Source organism: Corvus hawaiiensis, chromosome 4 (assembly GCF_020740725.1).
Source record: "Corvus hawaiiensis isolate bCorHaw1 chromosome 4, bCorHaw1.pri.cur, whole genome shotgun sequence".
NCBI classification, from domain to species: Eukaryota; Metazoa; Chordata; class Aves; order Passeriformes; family Corvidae; genus Corvus; species Corvus hawaiiensis.
The window spans coordinates 57,467,117-57,478,909 of record NC_063216.1 but is presented as its reverse complement, the minus strand read 5'-3'; the positions used below and the strand labels follow the sequence as shown (position 1 = coordinate 57,478,909).

The 11,793-nt window shown below is 41.1% G+C and overlaps 1 protein-coding gene across 3 annotated transcripts in view; it reads left to right on the top strand.

Annotated features, from left to right (window-relative positions):
- Positions 1-1,474: 1,474 nt before the first annotated feature.
- Positions 1,475-11,793, top strand: part of AASS (aminoadipate-semialdehyde synthase) — a 30,557-nt gene continuing 20,238 nt past the window's right edge. The window contains exons 1-13 of one of the 3 annotated variants that reach the window (XM_048301676.1): positions 1,475-1,532; positions 3,332-3,552; positions 4,652-4,828; positions 5,472-5,556; positions 6,291-6,358; positions 6,472-6,618; positions 7,610-7,688; positions 7,786-7,913; positions 8,082-8,230; positions 9,393-9,515; positions 9,666-9,777; positions 10,302-10,361; positions 10,455-10,522. In XM_048301676.1, coding sequence (XP_048157633.1) covers positions 3,340-3,552; positions 4,652-4,828; positions 5,472-5,556; positions 6,291-6,358; positions 6,472-6,618; positions 7,610-7,688; positions 7,786-7,913; positions 8,082-8,230; positions 9,393-9,515; positions 9,666-9,777; positions 10,302-10,361; positions 10,455-10,522 — 1,409 coding nt within the window. In that variant the 5' untranslated portion in view covers positions 1,475-1,532; positions 3,332-3,339. Of the gene's footprint in view, positions 1,533-2,553; positions 3,553-4,651; positions 4,829-5,471; positions 5,557-6,290; positions 6,359-6,471; positions 6,619-7,609; positions 7,689-7,785; positions 7,914-8,081; positions 8,231-9,392; positions 9,516-9,665; positions 9,778-10,301; positions 10,362-10,454; positions 10,523-11,793 lie in introns of those variants that run through there. The other 2 variants (XM_048301673.1, XM_048301677.1) reach the window with 2 other exon arrangements.

Below are 11,793 nucleotides of genomic sequence, written 5' to 3'. Positions count from 1 at the left end.
TGTTTTATTCCTTTTAAGCCATTCCATCTTCCCTATCCAGAGCACAGTACAGTGCCAGTGGAATTCCCCTTACCTGGCTTTACATTGCAACAGCATGAGTTCATGCTCTTTGCTTAGGCTGCCTTTTTCTCTTTGAAACATAATGGGCACTTTTGGAGTGCAGTTCTCCTGGTCTGTTTTGGATGCAGGAAGAGACTCAAATGGTGCTGATAAAATTTTCAATCTCCCTTCAGAGGGATGGCAAATATGTGGCAGAAATCAACTCTCCAAATGGCATTTTTTGGCAGTATCTCAGTCACGTCCTTACTTGTTCTGCTCTTCCTGTTTGCACTTAGAGTTTTGCCGCTGGATAAAGCCAGAGTCACCAAGTATATCTCTGTGACTAAAGAAGGATGATCTTTGGTTTGCTGACTGTTTTGGCCCAGCCTGGAACTTCCTTACCCTAGAAGAACATTCAAAAGCATCAGTAACCCAAAATGTACAAACCTCAATAATTTTCAAATGACACAAAAAATACTTTGACCCCAAGCAAAGTCATGTGTATAGAGTTTTAGCTTAAAGCAAAGTCTCTTTTATATACACATGAAGGAGTCTCTAAATGTTCTTGCAAACAGAAATATGTTGAAAGTGAAATGCTTTGGTGTTAAAAAATGGTTTTAGCCACTGTTTTGTAAAATCCAGTTCTGTGTTTGCAGAGCTGACCGGAGCTGCAACGCTGCATATATCCAAGCAACACTCTATAATTAGGAATCAACCTATCCTTCTCATCTACAGGAGTCAATCCTGCAGATGTCTAGATAATGTCACAGGCCTCACAAAGGACAGTGGTAACTTTTTAAAAGTTTTTCATCACGATCACAGTAGTTAGAGCATTCAGTGGTGGCTCAGATATGAGACCCTTCAGATATAAGGAGTAATTTACAGATAGTATCTTCCAATGTAAAAAGCTGAAGGAGACTTTCCCTAGAAACCCCAATTTGCTCATGCTTATGCTTCCAACACGTTTTTCAGTCAGCGTTTCAAATGACCCTGCAACTTGGAAAACAGCTCTCAATTTTTGAGTAGTGCTCTAAGCATTTGGCTCGTGGCCAAAGCAGAACATACCACATAGGAGGCAACATAAGGGCACGTATGTTATCTGTGTAACATGTCCATTGGAAAGGCTTGTGTCCTAGTAAAAGTTTCAAACTCCCAGGGAATATTCACAGCTGACAGCTCTTGGTGAAGGAAGTCCTCTCCGAACAGCATTAAGTTCAGGCAAGTGCCTCCTCCTAGCTCGCTCCGCTGGCTTGCCGGGATGTTTCCTGCCCAGTTCCCATAAATAGGTTCCTCCGTGCATTTCCTAGAAGCTGGCCTTCCCGGAGCGGGGGGCGCGGGCGGGCGTGCCGGGGCCGCGCCATTGGCGGCCAGGGAGGTGTATCCCGCGCCCGGCTCGCGGTTGGCTGCGGCGCGGGGCGGCGGCGCCGCCGGACATCGGCCGGAGGAGGGACCAGGGCCGCCCGGCCGTGCCTGCCGCCGCCCCGCTGCCCGAGGTAGGTTCGGCGCTGCCCGGGGCTCCGGGTGCCAGCAAGCACTGCCCGGTGCCCTCCGCCCCCGCTCACACCGCTTCTCCCCCTGCCCGCCGCCTCTCTGCCTTTCCCTGACGCTCCCCAGGGACTTTTTCCCCTCCCGCGCGTCGCCCCTGCTTGCGGGAGGCCCCTTGCTGTGCTGCTTGGCACTGTCTTAGCCCCGGTGATGCTCGGGGTGCGGTCACCCGCTCCCAGCACGGGCCAGCAGGGACCGGCGCGGTGCGGCCCCGCGGTCACTCGACGTGTTGGGGAGGCCGGGAAGGGTTCCCAGCTCTGCAGGCTTGCAATGCTAAAGCTAGTTTCACTTTTACAAGGGGATATGGATATCTCTGTGGCTGAGCCTCAGCATACACAGCGAGGCATACAGACCAACTTCTAGCCTGCCAGAGGTCACCCGACTGTTTGCTCCCTGCCCGGACTCCCACGATCCCAGTGCAGGGCAGTGCACTTCTGCTGGAAGGCGTCACTTCTCTCCTTGTGCAAGTCTTCTGTGAGAGGGAAATTAGCTTCACTGCAGGCTTGGGTATGAGGTGCAGTGTTTTAGTATGAACTGCTCTCATGGTTATATTTTAGCGTGCAGAGATAGTGAGATAGTGTGACAAGGCTTCTTTTCTGAGTGGCATCATCATGCTCTTTGAGAACCCTCTTAGCATGCTGAAGAGAAGTGTCACAAAATACCTCCAACTTCAGTACAGTAACCTCTGCTGGTGGAAAAATGTAGCAATGGTAGGAAGACCACACTTCGAGCTATTGTAGATGACTGTGTGCTTCTGTTCATGCTTTCCTTCATGTGCTAGTCCCTCTGTTTCAGCAAGCCTGGAGTTAAACAGGACCTCTGGAGTCTTTAGGTGTATAGAGATACTACAAGTTTGAGGCATGAGGACAAACAGGATTTTCCAAGTGATTCAGATACAGAGATTCATGTATTATCAATTAAAATTGTGTTGGAAACAAAGTTCACATCTCTGAAGCTTATCTCTGAGATTCACATCTTTTAATTGCATAAGTATCTGAAGGCCTTAGGCTCCTGGGTACTTGATGCTGGACCTGACAGCGTCCCCGCAGAAGTAAACAGTAGGCTTCACTGGGAGTGAAGAGGATGAGATAGAAAATAAAGGGGTTTTCCTCTGCAGGTCCTAGGAATCTGTCCAAGTGAAGCTTTTCCACTTTGCAGAAAATTTGTATTAGGGAGAAACCTGTTGTTCCTGGCCACACATATGCTGACTGCTAGGCGGTAGTTAAGGTCTTGGCCTTATCTTCCATTTTTTGCCTGTGTAAGAATTAGCTATGTAAAAATACTTAGTGTCGGGCTTTCTCTTTTAATCAACTGCTTGCCATATAGCCTGTATTCTGCTTTTTTTCTGTGTGTTTGTTACTTCTGACTGTTCTTGATGCAAGTTTTGATGGTCTTTGCATGTTTATGGTGGCAAATGAATATAATTGGTAATTTTAAGTTTCCAGAATTCTTTTAAAGCCTTGTAGTTAAAAATTTGCTGAATAGGACACATTAAAAGCCTTCCTTTTCAGTAATCAAAACAACTAGTAAAATTGAAAATTTGTAAGGACACCTCATCAGATCAAGATGCAACAAAGTTAATGGAAATTGAATTAATGTCTCACAAAAGTAAGGTGTAACTAGAGTATGAAGTATCCGGATTGTGTTTTACAGCAGATGCCAAAGGAGACCAGAACTTTTGCACAAACATTGTCTGAATTGTACATGTACCTGTATTATTTTATTACTTTGTCTTTGCTGCCATCAGGCTTTACCATGCTCCGAGCCTTTAGTCACACGAATGGTAGGTGTGTGTTCCACCATGCTAAGTGTTGGCATCATCGTAAGTCTGTGCTGGCAATCAGGAGGGAAGATGTCAATGCATGGGAAAGAAGAGCACCTCTAGCACCAAAGCATGTTAAGGAGTTGACAAAGATGGGATACAAGGTCTTGGTGCAGCCGTCAAACCGGAGAGCCATCCATGAAAGGGTAAGGTCCCATTTTGAGAGACAAAAGCAAAACCATAGTTCAGTTGTTAACCACAGTACATAGGAGAAATAATATTCAAAGGCTATTTATGAGAAAACATACTAAAAAAAACCTCCCAGAAACATTAAATTTTGTTGGTAAATAAGGAGTCATTTGCTAGTGGAAAGGAAAAAGAATAGTTTGTTTAGCCTTTTAACGTAATGTTGGCACCATGGTGGGTTTTTGGATTTGTTTTTATTTATTTCTTGTCCTGTCATTACTCTCCCTAGAAGTTCTAGGTTCTCTTGAAGTGGAAACTTGGGAATTCCTTTAACATTGTTGTTTTTGTCTTCTGTTTGTATCAAGGCAAGAGCTCTAAAAACTCCCTGTATTTCTTAAAAGAACAGGAAAGACGAATCTGGTGAATTCCACTCTTGCTTCAATCCCTTTCCTCATGTGAAATGAAGAGAGATTTTTTTTCGTTAATTCTGTGAGTTTCAGGACAGAGAGCTTTTACTGTTCTTGTAGCAGCATTAATGCTGTGCTGTAAGATAACTGATAAAACAGAAATTGAAACAAAAATGGGGAATTAGTGATTACTTGCACATACCACCTTTTAATTAAGGCACAGTGCTTTTTTCATCAGAGCACAGATCATCCTATGTAAACATATTTCCTTAGAAATCATTCTTCAGCTTGGATTTAGGCTTATACAATTTTATAAAATCACATGTCATCAGTCTTCATATTTTTGAATTTTTCATATTTCTCTAAATGTATTTCCAAGTATTTGAACACCTTACAAAGGACTGTTCATTATTGCAATACTACAGGGTACTTTAAATTTAGTAAAATATCCTTTTTGTAGTCTGTAAATTTAAGATGAAGTATTTTACTAACACATAATTATAATTTGACCTCATATAATAGGATAATAGCATGGTAATTCAATTTAATACTTGATACCTCTTTATCGAAGAATTTTGTGAATGTATCACATGCAGTAACTTGTTTCTGCTTGGAAGAATTATTTAATTTTCCTCTGTTCTAGTTGCTAATATGCTGAGATCTGAATGTGAAAAAACACAGAGAAATTTTCTTTGATTTTTCTATTTCATAGGAGTACATCAAAGCAGGTGCCATTATTCAAGAAGATATTTCTGAGGCTTCTCTGATAATAGGTGTGAAGAGACCTCCGGAGGACAAATTAATCCCCAAAAAGAACTATGCCTTCTTCTCTCACACTATTAAAGCCCAAGAGGCAAACATGCCCCTTTTGGATGAGATTTTAAGACAGGTAAATTGTGTCATTTTGAAGGCCATTGTCAGTTAACATTGGGTGGAAACTGAATGCTTAAGTGTGGTCAAAAGCTTGCTGCCTAGTATAGTTACTTCCAGCAAATGTACTTGTGGATGGCTGATGAGGACAGTTTCCAGTACCCTTTCCTGAAACTGAGTATTTCTTGCTCAGAGGATCTTGTGTTTGCAGTGTTATTCTCTTCATATGTGTAAGGCAGACGAATTGTGAGCATGGTGTGCTCAAGAAAGGCTCTTTCTCTCTGAGCATGAGGAGTTCTTGGAAAGTTACTAAGCTGGCGTGCATATTGGTCATTTCAGAGGAAGGCAGCCAGTTCACTCAGAAATGAGCAACTTTTGGCAGAGGATGTGAATGGGCCTGCAGCTGCTGGAGAGGCACGCTGGGGAACTCTGTGCAAAGAGGGCATGGGCAGTGCAGAGAGTCTTCAAAACAAGAATTCAGTGCAACTGTTATGTTTTTATACTTAACTCCTGTTATGATATATTTGCCTATCTTATCTTATCCATCAGACTCTATCATGAAGAATGACAAAGGCGCGTGAAAAGGTAGCTCCTGGGAGAACAACGTGCCACAAACTGCATCCACTGAAAATGTTAATACTCAGTTTGCTGTGTATTTTCAGGAAATTCGACTGTTTGACTATGAAAAAATGGTTGATCATAAAGGAATGCGAGTTGTGGCCTTTGGAAAGTGGGCTGGTGTAGCAGGTATAGTGTATAAAGTAAAGGCAGGCTTCCAACAAGTGACTTCCTGTAATACTTCTGGTTGTCTGTGCTTCCTGAAAGTTGAGGCTTGCGATGTGTTTTTAACTGCATTTTTAATTACTGCTTTTAACAGCCTTTTTCCATTCCAGTTTGTGCCTCCTACTTTTATGAGATGGCATGTCAAACAGTCATGTGGATTCCTGACAAATCTAATATTTTTTGTCGTCTTGAAGTCCTGTTTGTCCATTGAACTAATCTGGAGCAGACTAAAGATCAAGAGATCAACTGATTAGGCTTTTGATAAAAAAAAAGGGCTGCTGTCCATCCCGAGAGCTTGAACAACATCTGTTTGTCACTGTTATGCATTAAATCTCTTTTTTGTGAGGCGTGGCTCTCATTTCTTTCTACTGAGCTTCAATGCTGTTTCTTCAGGAGACTCTTCTATTTCCTTCTTTGGAATCTGGTGATGTGGATACACCTCATAAAAGGATATCTGAATGTTAAATACTGCTTAAATGCATAATGGGCCAAGAGCAAGTTTAAGGTCATGGACTGCTATTAAGTTTCTCCTTCTCTGGTTTTATGTAGATTTTCTTTAGAAGTAAAGTATTGATATAAAAACATGGGAAAAAATATCCGGGATGATTTGAGGCTTCAGTCTGTCTCTGCAGTTTCTAACTGTGCATATTTGTAGTTAAGACTGATGGTCCGATTTTTTTTTTTTTTTTTAACAACAGGAATGATCAACATTCTGCATGGGTTGGGTTTACGATTTTTAGCCCTGGGTCATCACACTCCTTTCATGGTAAGAGTATGTGTGTATGTATTTTTCTTTAGCTAAATAACCTTTTGGCATCTGCTAATTATCTGTATTTGAATATGGAAAATATCTTGATGGTTCTGTGCCTTTGATTTCAGCACATTGGGATGGCACATAACTACAGGAATAGCAGTCAGGCTGTGCAGGCAGTACGGGATGCCGGGTATGAAATTTCACTGGGACTGATGCCAAAGTCAGTGGGGCCCTTAACATTTGTGTTTACAGGCACTGGTAATGTTTCTAAGGTAAGAATTGTCTTCAAGATGAAATGTTATATTATTGTTAATAGAAATTCTTGGCATTTGATCTGTATCAGGTTAAATGGGTTGATGGTTTCATTTTGTTTGCCTGGACTTCACATTTTCCTTTGCCAGTAACTATTTTTAAGTACCATAAACTAAAATGTTTAATATGAGATCATGCCTGCCAAGGCTGACATGGTAACTTCTTATCATGAAACATGGATTAAATCTTACTGTTCCTGTCTCCTTTCCAACCTGCATGATTTCTGTCCCATTCTCTCCCCCCTCTTGACTCTGTGCTCACAAGGTATGTTGAATCATTTCATTAAAGCATGGGGGAAAGAATAATTTTTTCCAACACTTGCTGAGTTTTTATATCTGTATAGAATTGTCTTGGCTTACAAGTAGTGGACTTCAGGGCTATTTTCTGTGACACAGGGAAAAGACTTACCCCTGTTTTAGGCAACAAAGATCAGTTAACAAGGCTCCAGCTATAAAGTGAAATCATTGCCTGCATAAATATGTTCTTTCTAGCCAAAAGGATTGTGTGTCTGAAAAGCTTTTGGTTGTGATCACAGCTCATTGGGGAAGTAATCTTCTAGTTCTTGGCCTTTAGAACAGCCTGGTTGATGAGGAGTGGCTTCAGGGATCTTTCCTAAAGAGAAGCTGCTCAGAGTGGCAGCAAAACTCTCTATTGTGGCTGAGTTGAGGCCTTCCAGCTCAGCCATTAGAAATAAGAACCAGGCATCGGATTGTGGTTTAGGCATTCTGCAGTAGTGGGGAATGATGTAAATTCCTTGCACATAATGCTCAGGCAGCTTAGTTTTGGGTAAGCAGGAGTATGTGTGAAATAGTGTGTACATCTCTGAAGATGTTCTCTGGCAGGGCTGTCAGATTGTTTGTGGCATTTTTATATTTGTTTTCAAACACCAAATGAGCAGTGTTACATTCCATTTATGGTCTACTTATTCTAAATCCTACTTCATGGTTTTAGGGTGCTCAAGAAATGTTCAGTGCTCTCCCATGTGAGTTTGTGGAACCACATGAGTTAAAGGAAGTTTCCAGATCTGGAGGTATGCAGTGGCAATAGTGATTGAAAACATTGGAACCCTTTTTGTTGAAGTATAAGAGCTAATTTTTTTTTTTTTTTTTTTTTTTTTTTAACTTCAGACCTCAGGAAAGTCTATGGAACAGTGTTAAGTCGTCACCATCATCTTGTAAGGAAACGTGATGGACTGTATGATCCAGCAGACTATGATAAAAATCCAGAAAATTACATTTCTCGCTTTCACATTGATGTGAGCATTTCTTCTGTTCTTTTATGAAAGGTTTTCCACAGAGTGTTTGTAGTCACTACACTTTTGCATATTCACTGAGAGGGCATTAACTTAAAATGCTAGACCAGGTGCTTTCAGCTTCTTAAAGTTCTAGGTGAGAACATCAGGCATCTGTTACTTTCTTTGCAGGTTGCACCCTACACAACTTGTTTAATTAATGGCATATACTGGGAACAGAATACTCCTCGCTTACTGAGTCGGCAGGACACTCAGAAGCTGCTGGTGCCAGTTAAATCTGCTGCTGCTGCAACGGACGGCTGTCCTGAACTACCACACAAGTAAGATAAGACACCTCATTTCACTTGTAACAATTTTGCAGCACCATGATTAACGTGTAATGTTAGGCAGTTTCACCACAGTATCTAGTAAATGATTCTGTTTCTTTTACATTGTTCCTTCTTGCATGTTTTACAGTGCCCCGTTGATTTTGCTCTTGTTGTTTTGTGCTTTGCAGTCTTGTTTTCACAGTTTGTAGTTTTTGAAAACATCTCAGTACAAATGACTGATAGGAATCAGCTGTCTTTCTGCAGAGGTAGTTTTGCCACTGATCTTCATACAGAATCCAATACAAACAAAAGTGTGATATCTGGGAATGTACCTACAGCACCAGTATTGGTAGAAGTTTCTATGCCTGAGCAGAGTTTATGGGAAACTTCTTCCTACCCTGTCATTTGGCTTGTACAAGTTCAGTAACTGTTCCTTAGCACCTCTTATTTCCGCAGCAAGTAGTGGAAATGCTTCACAACCCTAAATAGTTTTAAGGATAGAATGTGGGGTGCAAATCAAGGGTTAGTCTCCTCTCAGTGTGGGTGGGAGCCACCCTTTCTCTAATAGCCCTGTCAGAGATTTGAGGAGGACATGAAAATGTATCCTGGTGAGGAATCAGGTCTCTTCTCTGCTAGCTCTTGACACCTTTCTTTCTCTCACATGACAAATAAAGAATTGAAGAGTTAACCTTCAGTGGAGCCAGAGGTTGTGCATTAGGCTAATGAATGCTCCACCTGCGCCTGCTGTCTCTGAACTGGTAGGAGGCAGCTACTTCTTCAGGCTTCCCTTTATGATGGGGAAGTTAGTTTCATGCAGGACTGCCCAGGCACAGCTTGAGGGAATTGCTAGATGGAAAATGAACGGGAGGTGTTAGCAGCACATGGGATGGAGAAAAAAGATCATGGGTGAATGGATTCTGTCAGTCTTTCTCTCCATGAAGCTGGATACTGTTGATATGAATGCAAACCTAGCACCAGATTTCCATTGTATTTCTGGATACCATTGTTTGTGTTTTGTTGACTTCTAAATGGGTTGAGATGAAGGAGGCTACAAGTCGGATAGATCTTCTCACATTTCTTTTATTTCCTGTTCACTTTTGTCCTTTTATACCTGTGTTTCTTAGTAATTTGTATAATGCTCTGTTCCACAGTCTTTTTATTTTAATTGCTTTAGACTTCTGGCGATATGTGACATTTCGGCAGATACTGGAGGATCTATAGAATTTATGACTGAGTGTACAACAATTGACAACCCATTTTGTATGTATGATGCTGACCAGCATATTACTCATGACAGGTGGGAGAGCCCTTACTTTTTATTGTTTTCCATTGTAACTTTTAGAGTGAAATGTTATATTGAAAAAATCATGCACTTAAAACACTTCTGAAAGGTGCTACCTTTCAGGTATTAAGAAGTAGTTGAGAAAAGCTATTTTCTCTCTTTCAGTGTTGAAGGCTCAGGGATTCTGATGTGTTCCATTGACAATCTGCCAGCTCAGCTTCCTATAGAAGCAACAGAGTATTTTGGGGATATGCTTTTCCCTTATATTGAAGAGATGGTAAGGTCTTATGTATCTGACAAGAAGGTAAAAGGCTCAGAATTTGGTGTGCTTGTTTATTGCTTTTCTGGTCTCCTGTATACATTCAAAAGGAATCTGCTGTAGAACATAACTGACTTTGTACTTCAAAACAAGAAAAAAGCTTTTGAAGTCTTGAGGCAATCCTCTGAAAAGGCAACATGTGAATGAGACATGAGTGACCTGGATGTCTTAGAGATTTGTCAAGGACACTTTCTGTAGGCAGGAAACAGGCTCTGGCAGGTAGTTCATTGCTTCTGGACCCTGCAGTACATGTATACGTCTGATTTTCTTGGGCACTCAACAATCCCTCACAGTCAGACTCCTGTTTGAATGCCTGTATTTTCCTAAAAGTCAAGAGGTGCTGGTTGCGGCCAGAAGTATTTCAAATGTACAAGTTATTGGCATTGTTGCATGCATTTAAATGTTACTTAAAATCTTAATATTTTACTTTGAAAAATATTTGGTAATAAAATGACCTGATTTGAAATAACTCGTCTCTACAGCTGTTATCAGAAGGCTCAGAACCTCTTGAAAAACTGAATTACTCACCTGTTGTTCGAGATGTAAGTTTTGCAGTTTGGCACTCTTCTTGTCTTCCCCTGCTTTGAAACATAGAGATACATAAAGCCCTCAAAATTTGTTTCATATGTTTCCAGGCTGTGATTGCATCCAATGGCGCACTGACACCTAAGTATCAATATATCCAGAAACTGAGAGAGAGCAGGTAATAGGTTCTTAAAGTTTATTTGGTTCAGGATTTAAAAAGTCACCTTGTCTGCATTCTGTCTCCCCTTTTGCATTCATTTATTGTTGTGTCTTGCTGGAATGCATCTATATTGCACTGTGTCTAAGTGTCTTCTAGCTTGATGATCTCCTTATTTCTTTATTGCACATTACCTAAATCATTAACACATGTTAGTAACTTATATTGAAGCTGAGAAAGTGGTCATTTTTCTCTTTCTTGCATTATGAAAACTGTTTTACCAGAGGCAGAAAACAGCCACATGCTCGTTATTACTCTGTTACTCCTTGCCCTTTTGAAATGGATGTAATATACAGTCATTTGAAAGGAATGGCTGAAAGCACAGGCTCTTGAATATACCTTGAATCTAGTTACTTCTTGTATGGCTCAAGTACTGTGCTGGGTAGCACTGTTCTGTGACTGGATGTATTGGGGAGACTCTGAGACTCTCAGATTTTTGTTATATTCATGTACCTACAGCTTCAGCTACCACTTCATCCACACCCTGTCACAGCAGTTACGTGCCAGTGGTAGACTTGAGTGAACTAAGCTAACAAAAGTATAAATAACTTGGAAATCCTTTCCCTTCCCCTTGCCCCTTACTATTAACAAACATCTATAGTTTACATATGAAAAATGCTAATTTCACAATAAGTGGGTTCAGGTTCATGGTCAGTGACAGCTGCACTGTATATCATATAAAAACTTAAATTGGTCTGACCATAAGCACTGCATGGACTATGCACTAAAAACATAGTGTGTTAACTTCAGCATTTCAAACCCCTCCAATTTCCTTTGGGAACTTTGGGACTTCTGGTTATGAACTTGTGCATGATGAACTATGGGTGCATTTTCCGCACTAAGTAATGTTCTATTTGCTTCTCAGAAGCTCCAGCTCGTAGTGATTTTTGTTCTGTGCTCTTTGATAGACCCCCTCAAGAGGCCATCTCAATAACAAATTTTTTTTTTCCTCACACAGTGCGATGATCTGGTTTTTTTTTTAGCTTCCTCCATAATCACTTGCATGGTCTTGTGTGAACTACCATGAGAATCTGGAGACTTCATTCCCAAGGGTGTTTTTGTGGGTAGATTTTTGATACTTCTGCAGATCTGTGTGTTGCGTGTGATATTCATTTGTCCATTGGTGGTGTTCACTTAGCTGTCAGAAAAGCAGAACCTGCTATTAATACCCTCCTTTATTTTGCCACCTTCAGAGGTGATGCAAATGAAAGCAGGGTTTTACTGCTTAGGGT